General features: G+C 41.9%; 1 protein-coding gene across 5 annotated transcripts in view; it reads left to right on the top strand.

Moving 5' to 3' along the window:
• IQCK (IQ motif containing K) overlaps positions 1–25,074 on the top strand; it is a 210,225-nt gene that overhangs the window by 64,740 nt on the left and 120,411 nt on the right. Inside the window, exon 9 of one of the 5 annotated variants that reach the window (XM_073362281.1) lies at positions 1,557–1,830. The exons of the other annotated variants lie outside the window; for them this stretch is intronic. Within the exon in view, the coding sequence (XP_073218382.1) occupies positions 1,557–1,576 (20 nt within the window). The 3' untranslated portion in view covers positions 1,577–1,830. Of the gene's footprint in view, positions 1–1,556; positions 1,831–25,074 lie in introns of those variants that run through there. 5 annotated transcript variants of the gene reach the window in all.

Below are 25,074 nucleotides of genomic sequence, written 5' to 3'. Positions count from 1 at the left end.
CAGGGCATAGGTTTTACTGAAGTACTTCACTGCTCCTTCAGATTTCCTAGATGTGTTTGTAACTTGAAATGCTAACGCAAAATACACTACTGGGCTAGATCTTCAGCTGGTGTAACTTGTCATAGTTCCATTGGCTTCAATGAAGCTATGACAAGTTACACCAGCTGAGGATATGACCCAGTATCTCATAGGGCCCACTGGGCTCAGACTTCTCTACTAGATACTATACCACATTTAAATACTGATATTGCTAGCGGGGTTCTAACATGGTTTTCCTGAACTTGAGGACTTTTCTGTCTGAGAACCATTATATTGGTGTTATTCAATTTTTACCCTTTGTGCAGTGTAGTTATTTGTAGTAGAATTGGCAGGCACAGTTCTCAAGAACAGGGAAAAAAATTTCCAGGGAAATCATGTTAGAATGCTGCTGCTGCTAACTGTATAACCAATTGTTTGATCCCGCTGTGGACAAGACTTTACAGATAGGGTCAAAGTCTACCCTCCATCTGTCTTCATATGTGCAAGCACATTCATAGAAATTAGAGAGAGATTAGCTGGATCATGATCCCTGTGACCTAGTATAAAGTATAGATACTTTAGAACTGTTCATTTAGGATTCATCTACACAGCACCATTGTAGAGCGCTCTAATGTGTTGTGCTATGACTATCCCATATGGACCCTGCTGGCGTGAACTGAAAAAGACCTAGTTCGCATTAATATAGTTCTGTTTGAAGCAGGACTACATCAGTGTGAACAAGGTACCTTTTCATTCACCCCAGCAGGGTGTACATGAGGCAGTTAAAGTGCAACATGTTAGAGCACTCTAAATTCACACCTCTGTAATCTGGACTGCAGTGACATGTAGACAAGTGATAGTGAAAAAATGTGTTGGGAGCCCTGAGTTTGTTGGTTAATTTAACTTTCCTCATTCCAATTCATGGAACATCCTTACATGGAGTTCGTTTTAACACAAGGCATGAACGAAATAGCCAGAAATTCTGAACTCAAGTTTCCCCTGATAAATTCAGGTAGCTATGTTGAAATGGAAATTTTTGAATAATCTGACCATTTCATAATTCATAATGTGGAAAAAAGTTCTGTTAGTTTAATTGTTTTATATTTAACTGTTCTTTTTAATTAAGTAGAGTTGATCATACTAATGTGCTTATATGAAAACATAATGAGTTCTGGAATAAAAGGCTTGTTATTCTCAAGCAGTATCCTGCATTAGATATGACATTTTAAAACCATCTGAATTTAAAGAGCATTTAATAATTTTATTACCCGTAGAACTTCGATTCTGCTGTAAATGATTAACCACATGCAGTTCCTACAATAACTGATATTGTCAAAGACCTTCTATAGCTATTGCTAATTCCAAAACTGTTCTGTTTTCCATAATACAACACATGCTATTTTATGAAGTTGTTTAATTATAAAATAATCTGTGCTTTGTAATTGTGAGTGGAATTTATAACAGCCAGGCCATTAATTTAATGTGCTGCAATTATTTTTTCACTGATGTTAATTCTGCATCCAATTTTTGTCCCTTAGTCATGAGCTTACTACCCTAGATGGACAGCATGAAAATTCCTTGCATTTTCTTCCTTGTGCTTGCAACCTGTGCCCTGAGATGTTCACCTGTTTGTATCTTAAAATCCTTCCCTGGGAACTTTAGCTTGAGGATGAATACTTGTGAGAGGAAAATGTTCCTCAGAACATTGTCTTCTAAGAAGGCCAGCTCCATCCTCAGCTGTAAATGTCCATTACTAATGATTATCATTGGTTTCAGAGTAACAGTCGTGTTAGTCTGAATTCGCAAAAAGAAAAGGAGTACTTGTGGCACCTTAGAGACTAACCAATTTATTTGAGCATAAGCTTTCGTGAGCTACAGCTCACTTCATCGGATGCATACTGTGGAAAATACAGAAGATGTTTTTATACACACAGACCATGAAAAAATGGGTGTTTATCACAACAAAAGGTTTTCTCTCCCCCCACCCCACTCTCCTGCTGGTAATAGCTTATCTAAAGTGATCACTCTCCTTACAATGTGTATGATAATCAAGGTGGGCCATTTCCAGCACAAATCCAGGTTTTCTCCCCCCACCCCTCCACAAAAACCCATTCTCCTTTTGGTAATAGCTTATCTAAAGTGATCACTCTCCTTACAATGTGTATGATAATCAAGGTGGGCCATTTAGATAAGCTATTACCAACAGGAGAGTGGGGGGGTATTTTTTTTGGGGGGGGAGCGGGGAGAAAACCTGGATTTGTGCTGGAAATGGCCCACCTTGATTATCATACACATTGTAAGGAGAGTGATCACTTTAGATAAGCTATTACCAGCAGGAGAGTGGGGTGTGGGGAGAGAAAACACCCATTTTTTCATGGTCTGTGTGTATTAAAACATCTTCTGTATTTTCCACAGTATGCATCCGATGAAGTGAGCTGTAGCTCACGAAAGCTTATGCTCAAATAAATTGGTTAGTCTCTAAGGTGCCACAAGTACTCCTTTTCTTTTAATGATTATCATTGTGACCATTGTGGTTACAATATCATTGTCATAAGCCCTTTGGTTCCAACTTTGCACAGTTTATTTTCCTTATATTTTCTTTGGAAAATGCCCATAGTGTAGTATGCATTCAGGCTGTGATCATGCAGGCTTTTCCCATGTGCTGGACCTCTGCACTTGGGTAGAACCCCACTGATTTCAGTTGGGCTCCGTGTGGGCTCCTCTATGGGATTTGTTGCAGGCTTAATGCCTTTACCATTTTTGTAATGATGCTGAATATAAAAAAAAGTGATTGCATATATTGAAGAGTTCCTCATGTAACCATATCTTAGATTCCTTAACCCCCCCCCCACCGCCCCACACTTGGAAGACTATTAAGTGTGTAATTGAGCTTCTTAGTTTTTCTAAAAATGTGTGAATGTATAGAATTGCTTCCTATTTTTAACTACATATGTGCATGCATTGCATGGTAGTTTTGAAAAGATACAGTCAAGGTGACATTGTAATTATATTTTTGTAGTGAAACATTCTGATAATGTATGTTAAACACCTGCTAGAACTGCAGTCAGAACTGGAGCAGACTACCAATAAAAGGCAATCAAAGGGTACCAAATGATTTTTTCCACTAGATTTATTTTAACACATACATAGTTATATGCATACAATATGGATGTGTGTATTAATATCTTATTAAATAGTGCCATTGTAATTAGATTTCATCTTCCTCTCTTTAGTATTCCTGGTGAAAACAGGAACATATGAACTCATTTTATGCAACAACCATGCAGCCAACTCCACCCAAGGGTTCTGGGTGAGGGTATTTTCAGCTGTTGTATTGGATTTGTGGCATAAAACAGACTTTCTCACATTATACTGAGTCAAACTCTTCTAGGACAGATACAGTGTTAAATTGCACCCATCCATCCATTTGTTTGTTTGTCGATTCATTCACTCTGAATGATACATTTTAAAACCTCGTGGTAAGAATTGTTCAAAAAAAAAATTGAACAAAGTCCAGCATGCAGAAGGTTGGTAGCATATTGTTTACTTCAACAAAATGTGCTAATTTGTAAACTCACTTTGCAGCCAGAAGCTGTATTTTTTATTTGGTGATAATTATCCTATCGTATGATTTTATCAGGACACATGCACCCAGGATATATATAGCATGTGGTTAAGTCCCATTGACTTCAAGACAGAACTTCATTGGAACTTAAATGATGCATAGCTTTTCTGTCACCCCACTGTATAGGGGGCAAATTTCAGATTTTATGAATGAGGCTCTATTTTTAACATTGAGGCAAATGTAATTATAATGATTATAATGTAGCTGGATATTTCAGGACTTGGTGCTGGAGTCTCTTCCTCCAGTTGTCCATCACACTCATATTGGAATATATTTTCATTATAGTACTTGAAGAGCTAAATTCACAGCACGTGTTGCATCAAGAATTTTCACTGACTATGTGCATCAAATAGTAACAGGTAGTGTTGGGTACATTTTTAACTGGATACTTTAGGAGACAGGCTCATGACTATAATTAACAAAAACTATGATGAATGGCAGCCACTGCAGCAGTTCTAGACATCTACATGAAGTTCTAGACATCTACAGCTACATGATTGTAAACAACAACACCAGTAGGTTGCATTTGACACTGAAAGGCAGGTTTGAGTCTGAGGTCAGTCAATGGAAGTTCACTGTTTTTTCTTCCACAATATAAGTAGAATTTTTTGAGAACACCATGATGGAAATCACAGAGGCTGTGAAGCACCAATTAAGGATGAATTGGATGCATACAACTCAGTAAAAAAAAACCTTGAAAATTACAGCCATCATAACAACTAATCATTCTTTCAATGGAATTTTCCAAAATATTTGAAATGAATTCTTTCAAACCTTCCTGTGTTATGTCAAAGACTGCTCTGGATCTAAAGATGACTGTGTATGTGGGGGTATATATACGTACTATTGTGTTGTTATTGGATATGAGGTATCATGAGTTGCTACATTCAACTAGAAACAGGCAAGGTACTTTACATTTAGGACATGTTGAGAGCAGAAGTGGAGTTTGCATCATCGAAGTACACATTTCAATATCACTACTGGGTCCAGAGTAGTTCTGTGATCTCTTTTGTTGAAGTCTTCAGTCATGTCAAATTATGCCAATTTATTATAAAGGCTGTACAGATTCACCATATATGCATTAATATTTATACTGCAGTCTTACACAGAAAGGTCAGGGTTTTGTTTGCCAGCCTACACAGCTGCCTCAAGGATATTTTATAGCTGTGCATGCGCACACTTCATTTTGCAGTGTAAAATAGCACAGTGCATCAGGAAAATTTACATTTATATATATAATATGCATGTGTATCTGTGCAATAGTGCAGTAAGGTTCTTGTTTTAATAGCTGAAGGGAAGGGGATTAGATGAAACATTCAATAACTGTATACGTAAAAACTAAAAAATAAATCCATCACAGATACATTCTCCTCTTCCAGCAGGCTTAGCTAGGATATAAGGAAAACTTTGGCAAAACCTGCTTCGATTTTCTTCTAGCACCTGTGGAATTCCGTAGGCTATTAGTCTTGGTTTTAAAATGGTTCAGTTTTTATCTGCTTTTTTTGCACATCCGTATTTTTGAAGAACACAAATATGGATCATTCTGGAATATCTGAGAACTGCGGCTCCAAAAATGCCATTAGAATCTATTAGCAACCCCCATAATGTGATGTATTTCAAATGTTGTCTCCTTAATAAATTCCCCTGTATTACAGATTAACAAAATATAGGGCTAGCTTCTGCCCTCAATAACACCTGGGTAATTCCATTTATGTCAATTGCCCAGAATTTGCATTTCTGAAGGGAACATTAGAATTTGATCCAGCATGTTTGCTAATCCATTTTAAATGACTTAAGCTGAGTGTTTGTGTTCTGGGCACATTTTTCAGTGTGTTAGCATTTATATTATCTCATCAAAGCATGGAAGCTTTTTACATGGCTAACTGCCATGGATATCAATGAGAGTTATGCATATATGTCTCCTGCTTATTGATGGAAAAACAAGGCCCTAAATTAGGATCATACTAGTCAGAGAGAGAAAACAGCTATTCAATTTATCAAGACCATCCTACTACATATTTATGATATAATCCCCTGAAACAGGACATATTTGATATTAAACTGATACTACACTTAGGGGCTTGTCTACACATTGTTACTCCTGAGGGAATTCTGTGCCAAAAAATTAAAAATTCAGTGCCAAAAAAAAATTAAAAATTTGTGTGCACAATATTTTAAAATTCTGCAAATTTTATTTGTCAATAAATAAATGTGACTCCAGCATGGCAGTGGGGAGCACAGGCCACTGGCTGCATTGAGGTGGGAGATCACCCTTAAGCTCCCACCTCCCCAAGTACAGGGACTCGGCAGTGAGGCTGCACAGTCTCGACCCTGACACAGTGCAAGGGCTGGGCCTGTCCCAGAAACTACCCCAGAAACACCCTGCTCCTTTGCGCCCGTGGCACCAGGTGTGGGTGAGCAGGCTCAGCCTGGCATGATCCAAGTGTGGAGGGGCTAAGTGTGGGGGGGATCCAGGTGTGGGGTGAGAGGTTTTTGTGTGGCACAATCTGGGTGCAAGAGGCTCAGTGGGAGATCTGGATGCACAGGGGCTCATTGGGGATTTGAGGTGCAGGGGCAATGGGACTCTGCAGGGGGTCCAGGTGAAGGTGGTTGGGGCTCAGTGGGCAGGAGGTCTAGGGAGATGGGGCTCGGCAGGCGGGGGGAGTCTTGGTGTGGGAGGTTTAGTGGAGGGGTTCAGGTATTGGGGGGTAGAGCATGTCAGTGTGAGGGTTCAATGGGCCTGCTTAATGGGGGAGCCCCAGCTGCTGCCATGGGGACGTCGCATACTAGGCTCCCCCTTCCCCCCCATGATTCCCCTATCCCCTTTTTTCCCCCGTCTCATCCACTTCCCTCACTGCCCCATGCCCTGTTCGCTCACTCCAGGGCTTCTGGAACAATTTTTATAGTGGGGGTGCTGAGAGCCATTGAACCAAATGGTAAACCCTGTATATAATGGAAACCTCCTCAAGCCAGGGAGTGTGGAAGCACACTCCCCCACCCCCCGCATCCCTAGTTCCAGCACTTATGCCTCACTCCCACATTCCCCTCCCCCTTCCCTATTCCACCCCCTTCCTACCCTACTGCCTCATCCCCCCTCCACCTCACTCCCCTTTCTCTCATTTCCCCCGCTGCCCCTTACCCAGCCCCACCGTGGGCACTCACTGTTGCACAGAAAACAGGAAGGCTCCCAGCACACAGAAGGGGGGGGCATGATGGGACCCAGGAGGCAGCATTCAGTTGCAGAATCAGCAAAGCTGAGATGCAGCGTCCTTCAGCTGGGCAATTCTGCACTTGCAGAAACAGGGGGGCAGGGGGATAGTGGAACGTAACCCCATGTGCCCCCCATACATCACCTCTGTTGGGGAGGAAATCCCACCAAAAAACTTTGCCCGTGGTTGTCCCTGGACCGCCCCCTCCCCAGCACGACTTCCCTGCCCTTTTCCAGCAGGGGAGCACAGGAATTCTGCCCGGGGCGGGTGTTTTCTGCATGCAGTCCCACAGAATTCCCCCAGGAGTAAAACACACAGCACTGCAATGGCACAGCTTCCCCGAATCAGCTGTGCCACCACAGTGCTCAGTGAAGACACTTCCTTCCTGCACCGACAGGAGAGCTTCTCCTGTCAGCCTGGGTACTCCACTTCCCCAAGAGGTGGTAGCTAGGTAGACAGGAGGAGCCCTCCCGCCCACATAGCACTGTCTATGCCAGGGGTGTGGTCTGTATAACTGCATTGCTCAGGGTGTGGCTTTTCCACTCACCTGAGTGACATAGTTATACCAACATAAGTCTGTAGTGTAGACAAAGCCTTAATCTTTCAAAGTTAATATACTGTAAAGATCAAAAGAGAAGGCTAGTATGTCAGTATCACAGCATGCTACCTTGTAACATACTCCTTTGCTTCCTAGGCCAGTGGGGACTGAGAATACAGAAAAAGAGTGTGATCAGCCCCTGGGGAGGAAATACTTTATGGTTCTCTTGGGAACCAGAGGTGAGCCCTCTGTCAGTTAGGAGTTCTGGTATTAATGGGCATGTTCAGCTGTCCTTTCAGGTCACTGTGAAATGAGGCCTTTGGAAAGGGGAGAATCTTAAGAATCACAGACGACCTTGCATCCTCAGTCAGCTGAATAAGAGAAAACTTCCAACACTATTGAAAATGTTCTACCCAACTGCCTTCCTAGCAATACATCATGACAACATTGTGTTAGGACCACATTTTCAAAAGCAACCCATAAAATTGTGCCCATTATTTGTCACCTTTTGATTTTCATGCATATAAAAACATGGAGTTGTGAATGCAGCCTGTGTTTGCACATGGAAATAGCATAGCTATGTATCTACCCAGTTTATATGCACAACCATAGGATGCATGCAGAAGTCAAAGTTTCAGGCATGCAAAATCTTAGAGATGAAAAAGTAGAGATGAAAATTTCAGAGGCCAAGATAGGACCCTTTGAAAATATTGACCTGAAGCAGTGGTACTAGAAGAATTTTTATAGTAGGGGTGGTGAGAGCCATTGAACCAAATTGTAAACCCTGTATATAATGGAAACCATTTCAAGCCAGGGGGTACAGCAGCACCTCTAGTTCCAGCACCCTATGACCTGAAGGGTTGTATACAATGAAAAGTAAGAGAAATGGACTGCGTGTTGTGGCAATTAGTTTCAATCAAAGAGCTGCTTTCATACTGAAGAAATGGAAACATTTCCGTTATCTATATTTAAACTAATTTGCGGTAGATATGGAGAGAAGATTTCCTTTGTACTCTGCCAATTTTTTCAGCAAGAAAAGTTTTCTCCTTTATCCTTTTATTACCTTCACCCATTTGTCCACGTATTGAATTCATTATATTTAGGTTAAGGAAATCACAGGCCAGGTCTATGCACAATAGTTGCACTGGTTTAACTAAAGTTGTGATTTTGCACTGATTTACTTAAACTGGTGCAACTTTGTGTGTGAACAGTCTTTTATCAATTGAAACCTGGCTTACATCAGTTTAGCTTGTCCAGGTTACTTAATTGCACCTCCAAGTACTTAACAGGGCCAATTAAACTAATATATCCATGTCCATGCACAAAGGTGCACTAGTTTAACTAAATCATTGCAACATCACCACTTAGTTAAACCAGTGAGCTTTGTGTGTAGACCAGGACACAGCATTTGTAGGAACAAAAACTTTGATAGCACAAATAAAGGATTACATTTCACAATAAGAATAAAACCTAACTTTAGTATGCTATAACTACATTTAAATTCATAATAAATGTTTATTGCTACATTACAATAAATATTCATTGAAATATTGTATTTTTCACCTTCTTATTTAGTTAGTGTTGCAAACAGTGTTGAAACTAATGATAAAGAAAATAGCTTTTAAAACTGCAAGCTGTAGAATAGCTTTTAGAAAATGCTAACTCAGGCAGTAATGTGATTCGGTTGACACTACTAGAATGATCAGCATACCTTCCATCAAAATATCTGCCAAATAATCTGTAGTGTGACCTAAAAATCAGTTTTGTTTTGTAGTATCTATCAGTACATGGAATATAAACTTGATTTCAGGAGTACCCATTGGACAAATATTTACATTTTTATGAAGCTATATTTATGTATTCTTGGCATCTGTCCCAATGAATGTATCAAAAAAGGAAGCACGAGTTATGAATTTAACTATTTGTATAATTTAACATAATTTAACATTTTAAAATGTGTTCTTATTTATTCTGTTTTCAAAGGAAATAGAGTTATGGAAATTAAAACAAGATTTCAGGGAAATCTTTTAAACCACATTAATTATTATTTGGCCAAACACTGAAGTTCTTTTTATTCAGTTCTTACTGGGGCAAAACTCCAGTGAGAGTTTGTCTGAATAAGGAAGGAGGCCTGGATCCACAAAGGGAATTAGGCATTGCAACACTGAGTGGTGTTGTACTTCTAGGCCCTAGAAAATCACTGGAACAACAATGAGATCCACAAAGCCTGGATTAAGCACTAGGCTCTGTATATAATGAATGAGGAGAGATAGGCACCTAACAATGGGATCCACAAAAGCCAGCATGCTAGCCAATGAGAGATGCCAATGAGAGGGGTGTGTCTTAAGCCTCACCCCTCTCTCTGAGTTTGGGTCCTAAGGGTTTGTCTACAAGATCGGCCCAGCTGTGCCTCTGTAGCACTTGAGTGTGGACACTACCTACACCAGGGGTTCTCAAACTGGGGATTGGGACCCCTCAGGGGTTCATGAGGTTATTACATGGGGGGTTGTAAGCTGTCAGCCTCCACCCCAAACCCCGCTTTCCCTCCAGCATTTATAATGGTGTTAAGTATATAAAAAAGTGTTTTTAATTTATAAGGGGGGTCGCACTTAGAGGCTTGCTTTGTGAAAGGGGTCACCAGTACAAAAGTTTGAGAACCGCTGACCTACACCAACAGGAGGGATTCCCCTGTCAGTATTGGTAATCCACCTCCCCGAGAGGCAGTAGCTAGGTTGACAGAATTCTACATGGGGCTTATGTCAGCTTAACTATGCTCTTCAGGGGTATGGATTTTTCACACCCCTGAGCGATGTAGTTATGATGACCTAATTACCCAGTGTAGATCAGGCTGCAGGGAGGTTCTTATCTACTTACACTCCGCAGCTGGACCTCTTGCAATCCCCATTCCTGGAATCAGGTGGCTTAGGCACCTAAATAGTTCTTATAGGAAACATTGGCAAATGAGGAGTAGGTGACACCTCCCTTATAACTTCTAGCCCAGTGGTTAGAATACTTACTTGGGATGTGGAAGAAGCAGGCTCAATTTCCCCCTCTGCTGAGGGGGGGAAGGATTTGAACAGTGATCTCCCACCTCTTGAGAGTGCCCTAACCACTGGGCTATGGGATAGTCTGATATGGGGCTCCTTCAGGCTCTCCTGTTGAAACTGTCACACTTTGGATAAATAGTTGAGGAGTGATTGGATCAGGGGGCTGGACCCTGGGTCTCTCACATCCCCAGTGAGCACCCTAACCCCCCGGCTAGGGAGTTCATCTCACTCTCTGGCCCAGTGACATTTAAGTATTTATCCAAAGTGGAACAGCTTCAATAAGTGAGATTGAGGGAGCCCAAATGAGACTATTTTGTAGCCCAAGTAATTAGGTCACTCCCCTGAGAGATGGGAGAAACCCCCTCTGTTCAAATCCTTTCTCCCCATCAAGCAGAAGAGGGAATTGGACCTGGCTCTCCCACCTCCCAGGTGAGTGCTCTAACCACAGGGTTAAAAGTTATAAGGGACATGGCTCCTCCTCTGGGTAGATTTTGAATGGGGCCCAGTTTGGTAGGTGATCAGAGCATGTCTACTGGATTGGGCCCTCAGACGAGATAGGCATGACCCCCACTATCTTCCCCTGGTTTGAGGAGTGCGCTGGGTCTTAGAGATGAAATAGGCATCTGATTGCCTAGAGTGAGGAAGTGGTGTGCATGGCCAGAGGCAGGAACTTTTACAGTAAAAATGTCGGCACCTAAGGAGTTGGACAGCAGCCGAGAGCAGGTTTTGTGGACCACAGCGATGCCTAAATCTGGAATTTAGGCAGGGGTGAAAGTAAAGCCAAAGACTTACCGGTATAGGGGCCGACTCCGGCCCCCGGAAAGGGCGGGGCTTCAGGCAGAAGGGGCAGAGCTGGGGGTCAGCATTCCCCAGCCAGCCCTTTTAAATTGCCAGCCAGGGACAGCTGCTCCTTTTGGTCGGCAGCCAGGAGGGGGGTGGCAAAAGGGGCAATGACATTAAAGTGCTGCTGCAGCAGCTCTTTAACGTCGCTGCCCCTTTTGCTCCCCCGTCGGCAGCCCTGCCAGTAGGGACCCAGCAGGGCCGACTGGGGGCGCAAAAAGGGCAGTGACTTAGTCAGCTTTTGACCAGTACCAGCCCATACCAGCTTACTTTCACCCCTGAATTTAGGGATCTGTATCTGGGGCTTAGGTGCTAGCCCTTGCCCTGAAGTCTATGGTAGCTTTTTCATTGGCTCCAGCGGGAGCAGAATCAATCCCTGAGAAAGGATTTCAGGTTTGTTTCTGGCTCCTCATGTACTGCAAGTTCCACCTCCAAATTCTTCTTCTTTATTGTAAAACCTCTGAATGGGCTTGCTCCAGCCTATCTCATGCCTTTGGGCTAAATTTAGAGGAAACTAAATTGGTATAATTTACCAATTCCCAGCCTTGGATTAAGGCAGTCTGCCCTCCCCCTCTTGGGCTCCATCCCAACACTGTCTACCCACACTTGGACTGTAGGTGGTATGTCCCATCCCATATATAGTGACTATCTGAGCTATCGTTTCAGGCTGTCTGCAGACTCAGGAAGTTGTCACTGCATCGGTTATACTCAGTTAATGTTTTCAAGCTTTACTTCACAACCGCAAGGGCTAGAAACTTGGGGGGGGGGTAATTAAAGCTTAGATTCTGATGTAATCACTTGGTTCCTGGGGTAGGTGCTAGCTGGCTCCTTAATTCCCCACCCCATGGTTCTTCCTAGAGTGCTTATGTGTTAATCCAGCCCTGCCATCCCTTCTTTCATGTATGGTTTTACCAGGATAGAATTCCTCAACTCTCCCAGACTTACTTTTTTAGTTATATCTACTTTCACTCACACCCACTTCCCAATGGTAATTTACATCCCCTTACAAATGACCTCTGAAATTGACCCACTAAGTCTCAAGCAGTCAATGTGGATATAACTCACGTGCTGAGGAGCCAAAAGAGAGGAATGTAGCAATTACCAGGAGGGCATAAGGATGCAAATGTTAAAGTAAGCTTACTTTAACATATATGTCTGTCAAGGTTCCTCCCCCACTCTGAACTCTAGGGTACATGAAAAACCTCTTAAGCTTATCTTTACCAGCTTAGGTCAAAACTTCCCCAAGGTACAAAATATTCCACCCGTTGTCCTTGGACTGGCCGCTACCACCACCAAACTAATACTGGTTACTGGGGAAGAGCTGTTTGGACGCATCCCTCCCCCCAAAATACTTCCCAAAACCTTGCACCCCACTTCCTGGACAAGGTTTGGTAAAAAGCCTCACCAATTTGCCTAGGTGACTACAGACCCAGACCCTTGGATCTTAAGAACAATGAACAATCCTCCAAACACTTACACCCCCCCTTTCCTGGGAAATGTTGGATAAAAAGCCTCACCAATTTGCATAGGTGACCACAGACCCAAACCCTTGGATCTGAGAACAATGAAAAAGCATTCAGTTTCTTACAAGACGACTTTTAATAAAAATAGAAGTAAATAGAAATGAAGAAATCCCCCTTGTAAAGTCAGGATGGTAGATATCTTACAGGGTAATTAGATTCAAAAACATAGAGAACCCCCTAGGCAAAACCTTAAGTTACAAAAAAGATACACAGACAGAAATAGTTATTCTATTCAGCACAATTCTTTTCTCAGTCATTTAAAGAAATCATAATCTAACACATACCTAGCTAGATTACTTACTAAAAGTTCTAAGATTCTATCCCCAGCAGAAACCCAGCATATAGACAGACACACAGACCCTTTGTTTCTCTCCCTCCTCCCAGCTTTTGAAAGTATCTTGTCTCCTCATTGGTCATTTTGGTCAGGTGCCAGCGAGGTTACCTTTAGCTTCTTAACCCTTTACAGGTGAGAGGAGCTTTCCCCTGGCCAGGAGGGATTTCAAAGGGGTTTACCCTTCCCTTTATATTTATGACAATGTCCGTATACCTTACTCTCACACTTTTACTCACAGATTGCTAAATGGGTGCGAGTGAGTCTAATTTACACGTCACCTCTGAATTTTGCTCCTTGTTGCTGCCTGATCTGCTCCCTGTCAGCTCTACTGATCTAGTGCCAGCTTCTGATCTTTCATACAGTCTCTTTGCTTTGAGTCCAAAAGCTTTCTCTGCAGCTCCTACCATCTGGAACAATCATCCCATATTTCTCCACTGACTCTCCATCTATTTCAAATCTTATTAGAAAACATTTCTTTTCTTCCTTGTCTGTACCATTTTAATTTCTCTCTCTCTCGGTTTTATTTTGACTTTCTTTCTGTTTCTGTTGTTTAACTCTGCAAAGTGTTTTGGGATGCAGTTAGTATGAAAACATGGCATGAAAGTGACTGTAGAAAATAGAGTGGTGTTTCTCTGTACTGAGTATTATCCTGACAGGTGTATGCTGTACTTTCATGCTAGAGTGCCCTCACAATCCAAGGTAGGGACTTGAATAAACTTCAGTTGGTCTTTAATTTTGAGACACTATTTTCCTTCTAAAATGCTGGGTATAGAGAACTTCCCTAGTGGTCAAGAGGACAACCTGATAGTTCCTTCTGGAGAACAAAATGTCATCTTGTTAATGAAAATTACTGTAAATACTTTAATTTTGTACAACACCTAGCCCAATAGCACCCTGTCTCTAGGTCCTACAGTAATACAAATAATAACAAATTAGAGGGGCCACAGAGTTGCATTCAGGTCTGGATTAGGAGTAGACTAGGATACGAGTTTGAGTCTTGAGGGTGAATCAGGGGTAGGATTTGAAGTTAGATTAGAACTAGTCAACATTTTTCCATATCTGTTTTTGTGAAAAAATTTGGTTTCTCAAAAACCCAAAAATATTTCAGTTTTTTTAAATTTTGGAATGACAACCCCAAAAATTTCAAAGAAATGATTCAATATAAAATGAAAAAAAATGGTGAAAATTTTCAAAGGAAAAAGCCCTTTACTAACCAACTTTAGCTTCAACACCCCTGAAGTTTGGAGACGTGTTTTGGAGAGATTTTTGCTTACTTTCTATTTAGCAGAACATAAAAGTCTCCTGAGAGGATGGGACAGCAGCAGCTGGGCTTCTGCTTCATTTGAAAATATTGTCCCCCACTGACTTCATTACTCAGATAGCTAAAATTCTTTTAATTGGAGCCTCGTTAAACAAGTGTATTAAATCTATAGCTGCTTTCATGTTATCAGTGATTAAAACTGGCAGGATGTGACACAGAGACAGCATCATCCTTTGTGATTTCTTTTCTTTCCCAGCATGCCTTCATGGGGCTAGCCCTTTCCATTATGCCAGAGCTAAAAAGCTGTAGCCATAAGATAGCCATTTTAGAACTGGCTATGGTTTGCTGCATCTTCCTGTTTTCTACCTGGTAAGTGCTCTTAGCTCCTGTCATGTTTTATATTCCCAAGGGATAATGTTCTTTCATACAGGTCCTGAGATTGGGTTGAAGACCAGATTGTATTTTTAAAGCACAGATCTTCATTGCGGTGGTGCTCTGTACCCGTTTGAGTTCCACTGGCTGGTGCAGGGGAAGAGGTTGGGAGCGCAGTGACAGCAGCTGGGGCTGGCACCTATGCAGGAAGGTCCAAGAGATTAAGGTTCCTTAAGTGTACAAGAGGGGAACATATATGCCAGAGCTAGGAACAAGCTGATCCTGAGCCTCATAAAACCTGAGCAATGTACTAAGAAGGAGAAGCATAGCTGTGACAGTAAGCATAGCTGTAAGCAAAATTGGAAACAAACAAGTATGTGTTGTGCAGTGTAAGGATTTTAAAGACATTTGGTCTTTATTTTTGGAAATGTCTGAAGCCTTTATTCATCACTGGCATATGCAATATACCATGCTGACATTCTTGTCTGTTACGCTGGTTCTCTTTGTGCTGGTGTGCTTTTGGAAAAACAACTGGTTCTCTGTACCAGGTGTAGAGGTTTGCATCTTTCTTGTTTTTCCACTCACTCTCTTTCTTTCCTCCTCTCCTTGTTTTGTAAAGTATCACAAAAAAGCATTTTTCTTGTGGGAAAAAAGTTAGAAGAAATGATATATTTATTTCATCTGTGAACATTTTTGAACCAGCAGCTAAAACAAATTAATCAAATATGTTATCTGTGTGAGATAACTTTACATGATGAAGGTTCTCAATGTGTGATAAAGCAACCTGCACAGCAGGTAACTTTCTGCTTTCAAGACACAGAACAGAATGTTCCTTTATGTGCAATTTGGTTTCATGTGTATATTTCTTTGGAGAGTGCAGCTGCATTAATATCACCAGAAATACTTGCTTTCTTCTGCCTTGTTACTCTTCTGTATTGAGATATTTTAAATGAAATGTCTTAAGGCAACTATCAGGAAACAGAATAGGATACGCTGCAGTTTACCATCTCTCTCATGGTACTTCAGGGACGGGTGATTGTGATCTTAATTCATTAATGACCTGGAAGATGTAGTTAATAGCACAGCAATGAAATGCACAGGTGATATTAAATTGGCATGAACTGCAAACACCAATGGGAACAGACAAATAATACAAAGGGCCCTAGGGAGGTTAGAAACTTGGGCAGAAAATAATAAAATGAAATTATTGGGAAAATGCAAGCTACACCATTTGCTGGTGTTGGGAGACTAGGACTACAGATATTCCAGGAAAGGGAGAAACATTGAAAGTAGCTAACCTGAATGAACCCTAGTTTGGGGTGATAGGCAGCAAATTAGATGTTTGCACCAGGATGTGGCAACAGCAAAGATCAACGTAATTTGAATCTGCATTATGTCACAGACCAGAGAAATTACAGTCACTCTTTACACCGCTCTGGTGCAGCTGCACTGAATCATGAGGAGAGATTTGCAAAATGAAATATATCTGCAGATGCTAAGACAAGTAAGGAGGACATACATCTGCACATATTTGAAGGGTGTAAATACAAAGGATAGAGAAGGTTTGTTGAGTGTGGTACATGGGGGGGGAAGGTAAGAGAAATCAGTGAAATTAGGAAAGGGAAAATAATGTATGCTGAAAAAACTCCCAGACTCCAAAAGCTGTACATAAGTAGGAATATGAGCTTATACATGTGCCTAAATCGATCAGCATTAATGGAGCCATTTACACCATGTTTGCAGGATTGGATCATTACACTGGGGAATAGTGGAAGGGCGGCAGAGTTTGGGACACTTTTAACTAGACTGAATACATTAAAATGTACTGTAGATAACAGTCCTGCATTGGCAAAAGAAAGAGCCTGGATGACCCTTAATTTTTAAGATACAGTATTTACGGATAATCTGATTTCTAAACTTTTCCTAAAACAAAAGCTCTATATTCATAATTGTTTAAAATGGGCTTCATAAAAACAATTGTTTGCAATGAAAAAATAAGCAAAATTCGCAAGCTTTTACATTAGACCAAAAAAGCCTTACAAACCTTTTTGACACTAAAGAATAATCCAAGAACAAAGCAGTGTTGATAGCTGTGTATGTGGTGTTTACATCAAGCTAATTCAAAATGCTTGAGATGCTTAGAAAGTTTAATTTTGGCCGTAACAGCTGAGAATGTGTTAAAAGTCATAAGACTCCTGACGTGGAGTCTGCTGTGTCGGTCCACACCCCTGAGTCAGATGTCTTCGGAAAGCTAAAACCCTTGCAAGTTTACATTAGTCATGGCTGAAAAAATTAAAAGTGATAGTTTAGATAGATGACAGCTAGACATGTGATCCCCAGAGTTGTATAGAGTCTGGGTAATATTGCAACTACTAAATACACAAAGTAGCTTTCAGATACAAACATTCTATTTTCCCCCCAATGTCTTTGCTCGAGGCTACGTGTCATTCTGCAACCTTGGCAAGACAGTGTTCCTTGATGTCTTCTTAATGTTGACCTGCAAAGGGAAAAAAGAGCTTGTGCCTTTTTTGTGATGCAGAGAGAAGGCTGAAATAAATACAATTAAAAAAAAAGGTGGGGAGAGGGTGCTGGTGGCGGGGGAGTGTTCTCGTTTTTCACATCTGTTTTCTCTGGAAGACCAGTGACCAGAGAACTAGTGAAACTGCAACATGATGAAGCTACAAGAGGAACAGTTGAGAGGGAAAGATTTTTTTTGATCATTTCGAGGTTTTGTTTTAGTTCTTGGTTGTTAACCCCACTCCAACGTGTATAAACGCTTGGGGAAAAGGCTGAACACCCCTGCCTCTGCGGTTAAGGTGGGAGGGCTCACAATACCTATTTAATACCTCCAACAAAGCCTGCAAGAAAACCAGACTTGATATTTTAACAGTTAAAAAACAAGCAGGAAAATAAAATAAAACTCCCAGCACCGCCCTTTATGGCCACCTTCATAAATGATAAGGAAGCAAAACAGTGCAAATCATCAATTAAAAAAACCCAACCTTCAGTACTTTCCTGGACACCACAAACAGTAAATGGTTTTACAACACTGAATTGTGTTTTACAAAATGTAAACCAATTAAAAAAAACACAAAATCAAATATTTCCTTTTGATTCCGTAAATATTTGGAATATTCCAATGTGCATTTCCAGAACTCTTCTTAATGTGTTTGGCAGGATGTAAAATGTGGGTGGGAAGAAGGGGTAATGTAGTGATTATCAAATGCAGAGCTTTGGTACTGCTCATGCTTCGACAGGCTACAAACTACTGTAGAGCTTTGCCATGTTATTTATAGAGTAGCAGTGATGTGCATGGTACATTACAGAGAATACATATTGTTAGCTGCTAAATTCCACTTGGTGCTAGGGCCCACATTTTGCACTATGGTTAATGAGCAGTGGGTGATGCTTCTGCCTGCTCATGTATCTTGTGCCTGCTCATGTGTCTTGTGCCTGAGAGTATAAATAGGGACTGGAGAGGGTCTGGCATATTTTCTATGTAGTAGAAATTTCTGCAGTATGGTTGTCTCATAGGTGTAAATGCAGTTTCTGTGAAACCTCATCAGCAGACTTGGTAAAGGGACACTCCTGTTTTCTGCCCAAGTTGGCTCCCTTCCATTCTCTCCAGTTGCAGAAGTCTCCCCTTCACCCCTCTGCACCATTTATTGTAGTAGCACCTCTCCTCGCCCTTTCCAATTCTGTCCAGCTCTCCCTTGCTGGCCTGCATCCCTCCCTTTTCACCTCCCCTCCATTTCCAGACTCTCTCCTGTTTTTCCTTCCCCATTATATAGACACAACCCATCTGTATTGCTCAGGTGCTCTGATTGTCTTTGTTCTGGATTTTTCTTCTCTCTGTCCAGACTCTTCTTTGCCATAGTGACTAGATTTTCATCCTACCTGTTTAGGCTTATGTTAGTTTTCCAGAAACAAATCTATTCTCTTGCTGTGGGTTTCTTTCTGGGCAATATGGAGTGCTGATCTCAGGTCACAGATTCCTCTGTGAGAGGATAATAGGATGTGATTAGGATTTGTTACAGTCTCATCATTATGCATGCTTCGATTTGTTCCATTCTCTCTCACTTTAAGATGTTCATCTGGTCCTTTTCTTCCAACATTTTTATGGATGTGTTGCTGCTTATAGACTTTGAATTGTACAGATACTTGCATTTTGGAGAGTATGTTGGAAGAATGTTCCTGCTGTTTTTGTTAGATGCCAAATCTAAAATCAATGGTCCCTCTCCTAAAATAATCTCTGAAATGCACACATTAAAAAAGATTAAGAGAAACTCAGTGCTCCACATGGAAAAGTGACTCCAAAGTTACTGAGAATTGAGGGAAAGGTGCATGGTTTAGAGAAATTGTCTTAAGAAAACCTGAAAAAATCTGCTGTATGCCTCATATTTTACTGGTTTTTTTCAGGCAACATCAGTGGAGAACACTAGCCAGCTAATTCATATATCTCAAAATTTTCAGCCATTCCACCTCCACTGTCAGCTAGTTTCTATAGTAGGGTGTGTCTGTGTTTGTCTCTGTATCTATGTATCAGATCTGGGTCCCTTAAATAGTTGTAGGCTTGATCCTAGGTGGAGAAGTCAATTTCCCTTGAATTGTTTGTGTCGCTTAAAGGAATGAAGGCCCAGGGCAAGTGTGATGCATATGAATGGAATGGAATTCCAGAAAAATCATGAGTAAATCTAGTTGCCTTAAAGCAGACAGGGCTGAAAACTGCTTTTAAATAATGATTCTATCTTGAGAATGTCAGTGCAAATGGTGTGTGGAGTCCTGTGAGGTGCCAAGTACCCTCCACTCCCACTGCTGTCACTGGCCACTGAGGGTACTCAGCATCTAGCATTGTTGGTCAGTTAGCCTAAACCAGTTTCTATGTCTCCACACTACAGACTGTGTCAGCATCATTTATGTCGCTCAGGTGTGAAAAAAACACCCCCCTCAGCAACATGAGCCCTCATCAGCACAGTGCTATGTTGGCATGAGAAAATCTCCATCCGACATAGCTTTTTCCACTTGTGGAGGTGGTTTTATGCAGACGGGAGAGCTCTGTATGCATAGATATAAGACTAAACAGTCTTTAAGCCAAAGTATAAGCACTTTACAATCCTGCTACTCCTTTTACATGTTGTGTTGTGTTTATGTTGTGTTGGATCATCACCTTTGGAGTGCTCAACAGGAGGTGCTGCTTTGGATTCATAAATAAGTGGCATATCTGTGGGCCCAACTTCTGGCTTATAAAATGTTTCCTTCACAATATCAGTTTCCTGTCACTGTTGGTTGAGAATCTCTTGAAGTGAAAGGTTTTACCAGTAGTAGTCTAGCTGGAGACTTCTAAGATCAAGGAGCTAAAAAATAAACATTTAAAAAGTCACTGTCTCTTTAAAAACCAAGTCTTGTTCCAGCATGACTGCTAGCAACTCCAATTTCATGTTCAGGCTGCTTTGGCATTTCACTGGCATGCTAGGATGATATTCCGTTCTATATATATTTTATACTAAGCCCCTGCTAATAAGCTAGACAAAATAGCTTTTCTTTAATGGGACTTAATTTCCTTATAGTCTTATTGTTCCACAGTCTGTCAAATCTGTGGCATTTTTCATTATCACTTTCAAATGTTTCAGTTGCTAACTGTAATTCTCCTATTCCCTATGATTTAAAAAAAAAACACAACGGTATGGGTGCGCAAACCTTTTGTATTCCTAGGATATTGTCTAACGCTAGTTATACTGTGAAGCAGTGTATGAAGTAGTTGTTCGTTGTTTTGCTGAAACAACCAAATCTTCAATCAGAACATTTCAGTCTTGACTCGGAATTTGTGTGCTAGGATTGCCCATAAAAAATGACCTCCTTTGTCTCATATAAGTGGTAAAGATGTATGTACTTAATGCACAACTAAATAGGGCACAAATGTTACTATTATCCTGAAGTTGTAAGCATGCAGTTGTGAGTTTTGCAGCTACAAAACTCCACTGAGTGCTTTGAATTTCCCCCTTTGGCTTTACATGTTTCAGTGGGCACCTAACAAATTCAAAGTCAGTCCTTCCCTTGCCATCTGTGTGTAAGTATTGCAGCACATAGGTGGTACAGTATGTAAAATGACCCACAGTTCTAAGAACACAACAGTAGCCACACTTATACATAACCATGTTTTTTATGTAGCTCAGTACCAAGTAGTGCTAAACCTGCTCATTCAAAGCCTGCTCCTGCTCCCATCCAAGTCAACTGCAGAATTCCTAATTGACTTCCATTACTGGTGGAGCAGGATTGCATGAATTACAAAATGCCTTAGTACCATGGGGATTAAAGAGGTTCTGATGTATATTTTAAAATATGGGCCTTTATTAATCAGTAGAAGGATAGAAATCCAGTACTGACAACTCTAAAATGGCATAACAATTTAAAACTGTGTAACAAATGTGATTTTGAAATATGGAAGATATGAAACCCTGAAAAAATGGGAGTAATATTGAGAGGTATTATACCAGTGCTACCAACCCCAAACACTCAAAAATCATGAGTCAAGCCTTAAAAAATTGAGATTGTCTTAATTATGAGATTTTATTTTTAAGATTTGAGATTTTATTTGTCCTCTGGAGTCTGAGCCTTTAGATTACATTCATGTCACATTTTCAAGCTCTCCTTTTCAACCATGAAGGCTAGAAACTTACTTTAAAAAAAAAAAACCTAAGAGTCTCATTATTATTTATTATTTGTATTATGGTAGCCCCAGTCAGGGACTAGGAAACCATTATGTACAAACACAGAACAAAAAAGAGGATCCCTGTCTTTAGGAGTTGATGTTTAAGAAAAGCACCAAATATCATGAGATTCAGGATAAAAACCGTAAGTTGCAACATTGTGTAACAGAAGTAAGATTTCAATAGTGTTGATGTAACTACATTTCTTAAACTAGCTGCTGTTCCTTTCTGAGGCTGACTTTCACACCACCTGTGGCACTGAAGCCTTTTGGAGTTGTGTTACTGCCTTTAGTTGGAGCAGAATCTGCCCGTTCCATGCAGGGTCGGCTTTGTGGGTGGTACCTCAGACTTTTGCAATATATATTTAATTTTTTTAATTGCCTGTCTGAACCAGAGCTGGGCAACTCCATTTTCTCATTCCTTTTGTTTTTCCAGACATAATGAGTGACATCTGTGCACAGCCATCATAGCCACTACAGAACTGGCATTCTCTTGCAATTTACCCTGGGGAAATATGTCCAGAACTTCCCCCTTCCCTCCCCTGAAATTCCCCCCAAAAAACCTCTCCAGTGAGCAACCTGGTCTCTCCAACACAATAGAATTGCAGTTATGTCTGTGAACTAGGGTGCCCATATTTTCCTATGCTGAATACAGGACACCTGATAAAATTACGTTTTCAAGTGAGTTCAATGGCAATCAATCAGAACTATGCAGTACGAACGTTCAAATTAACATCAAGTTGACTAAGCCTCTGTTAAAAAGAAATACTGCATAGCAGGATTCTTTTTATTTACCTTCTTATCTTTAAGACTTTAGGGTTCACACCGGGAGGGTTGACACACACACTGGGCGTGAGGGAAGGGATGGGAGCTGCTTCCAGCCGCAGGGGGAGGGATGACCAAGCTGTTTTTTGCAGGCCTATTTGAGTCCGCGTCCCACCCGAGGTAAGCAGCTTGCTCTTTCCTGCCTCCAGTGTCAACACTTCTAGGCTATTGCTGGCTGCTGACATAACCCCGCTTCCAGGGCCGGCTCGAGGCACCAGCGTTCCAAGCTGGCGCTTGGGGCAGCAGTTAGAAAGGGGCAGCAGAGTTTCTGCCGTGGCGGCAATTCGGCGACGGCTCCTCTGTCCCGCCGGCCGCAGCTTCTCCCTTTTGCCGTCTGCGGTGGCAGTTTTTTTCACTGCTTGGGGCAGCTAAAACTGTAAAGCCAGCCCTGCCAGCTGCCTTCTGTCCTGTCCCCCCGCCCACTAAAGTGTGGGCAGGAAGGGGTTAAGCCCTAAGGATGTGTTGTGCACCAGGGCCCAGGGAACCTGACTGCAGGGGCTTCAACAGCAGCCTGGCCAAAGAGGTGGCTCAGCAGGGGAGGGTGCCTAGGGGACAGAGCAGCCCTGCGTTCCCTGGGGCGGGACCCAGGGTGGAGGGTGAAGATGGTGCTAAGCCTATGCCCCGGGGGCTGCTGTGGAGCCTGCACATTCAGGGCATGCACAGGCAGGAAATCGCTTCCTCCTCCCCCACCAGTGCAGGGCTTTGGCACATGCAGGTCTCAGCTCCTCCTGGCCAGCACCCTGAGCTGGAGAGCCTTGGGCTTTCCCAGGGTGCCTGCCCAACCAGAGGCAGTGGGGGAAGGAAGAAGACACGCCCTGTTGGGGGGGATATGGAGGCACAATGGGGCAGGAGGGGTAAAGGGGCAAAGCTGGGAGAGGACAGTGAGAGGGGAGCAGCCAGCCCTGGGAGCACATAAAGGGCTGATGGGTAAGCAACAGATGCGACGCATGGTGTGTGTGACCTGCTCACACACACCAGCCACTGCAGCTTGCAGCGCACAGCCAGTGCTGGCCGGAAATCAGATGGGGGGGCCCTGCTGGCTGAAAGCAGGCATGCAGCAGGGGCTGCACTGATGGACTAGCAGTAGGAGCGGCCAGCCCTGCATGCTGCATCTTTGCCCCGCCACCGGCCTTGAACATCCACCCCCCATTGTCAGCCACTGGACCCCACTCCTCACCGCTGTGGGGAGGGCAGCTGGCGAGCAGGGATCTGGCCAGCAGCAGGACCCACCAATAGTGCTGACAATAAGATAGAAAATACGGGACAATTTGCATGTTTTAAAGAAAAAGTCGGGATACCTGCAGGAGAGCTTAAATACGGGACTGTCCCTTTTAAAATAGGCCATCTGGTCACCCTGCTGTGAATGCTTTCCAGCATCATTACAGAGTGAAGCAGATGGACCAAATGGACTGTACAACTGAAGTACAATTTGTTTTTAAAACAATTTGTAAAAAAGCTAGAAAACCTATAAGGGGGCTAAACATGCTCCCACTGAATGGCAAGCCTCCCATTGACTTCTGTAGGAGCAGGATCCCGCACATGATTAGTATGCTTGTAAGCAGTTCATGTTCACATGATGTATTCCCTTTAAATATCTTGGTTGTCTGGGCACAATGGGCTGGATCCTCAGCTAGTGTGAATCGTCGTTGCTCCACTCCACTTGCTCTACAAGAGCGCTATGGTGATTTACACCAGCCAAGGAGCTGGCCTAGTATTTTCAAAATATTAATTGCTGTTAGTGCAGTTTGAGGACTAACTGCCTGAAAAATATATTTTTCCAAATTAAGTTTCCAGTGAAGAGAGATTTTTCCCGATCTTCCCATACATCTGAAACCCAAGGAAAGCTTCCTTTTTTGCCCATCTTAGAGGCAAGAGAATGTCTGAAGCTATTGAAATAACTCTTTGAAATCCAAATTCAGGTTGACAGCCTGTGCTGTGTATTTTAGTGTGATGAGCTTTGAAAATGTTATGCCTAAACAACATGGTCTATGATAGAACACTGGGCACCTCTAAAATGCCTGTTTCACTTTAATGTTGAACAATATGTGTAAGGTTCAGAGTCTTCGGAAACACTTGTAAAAAGTAACCTCATAGTATTCTGGGAATATTAAACAAACTAGCTGTCCATTAGTGAATATTCCATACATGGTGCAAAACTGTTACATTCATCATAGTAACTTGGAATACATTTTTAAGTAGTTTAATTTTTCTACTTAACATCCACTAAGCCAAGTGATTTAGTATCAAAAGGAGGTCTTGTACCAACCAGGCATTGCACATGTACCAACACTGTCTTTTCCATTGTGGGTCCTGTGGCATACCTTGCAATCTCAGCCATATTTGGGTTTCTTAGAAAACTTATTTTTGAGTTTAACACTACCAAGTGCTGAGTTTCCTCACCTCCAAAAGTTTTCTGCTATGTTTGCCCACAAGCTGAGATCTTCCAGGCTGGGGAAACTTAGTCAGGAAGTTTAAATTAGAACATGGACCCATTGTGCCCAGACCTATCTGTACAAGCAAGAGGTTGGGTTTTTTATTTGCACCTCTCACTGGCGTAGTTAAGCTATACTGGACCTGAATCTTAGTTAACTTCCCTTTCATGCATACTGGCTTTCCAACATAACTGTCCTCTGTCTGGAAGAGCTGACCTCTGCAGCCCCCTTCTGAAGTACAGGCAATAGATAGTATAAAAAGTTAAATAGTAAGTCTGTTAAGTTTTCTTTAAGAACAGCACAATATAGAACATTGGATATCACAGAACTTGGCTGATTGCTTG

This window comes from Lepidochelys kempii, chromosome 10 (genome assembly GCF_965140265.1).
Source record: "Lepidochelys kempii isolate rLepKem1 chromosome 10, rLepKem1.hap2, whole genome shotgun sequence".
Lineage (NCBI taxonomy): Eukaryota > Metazoa > Chordata > Testudines > Cheloniidae > Lepidochelys > Lepidochelys kempii.
Note: the sequence above shows the minus strand (reverse complement) of the source record. Positions and strands in the feature narration are given on the sequence as shown.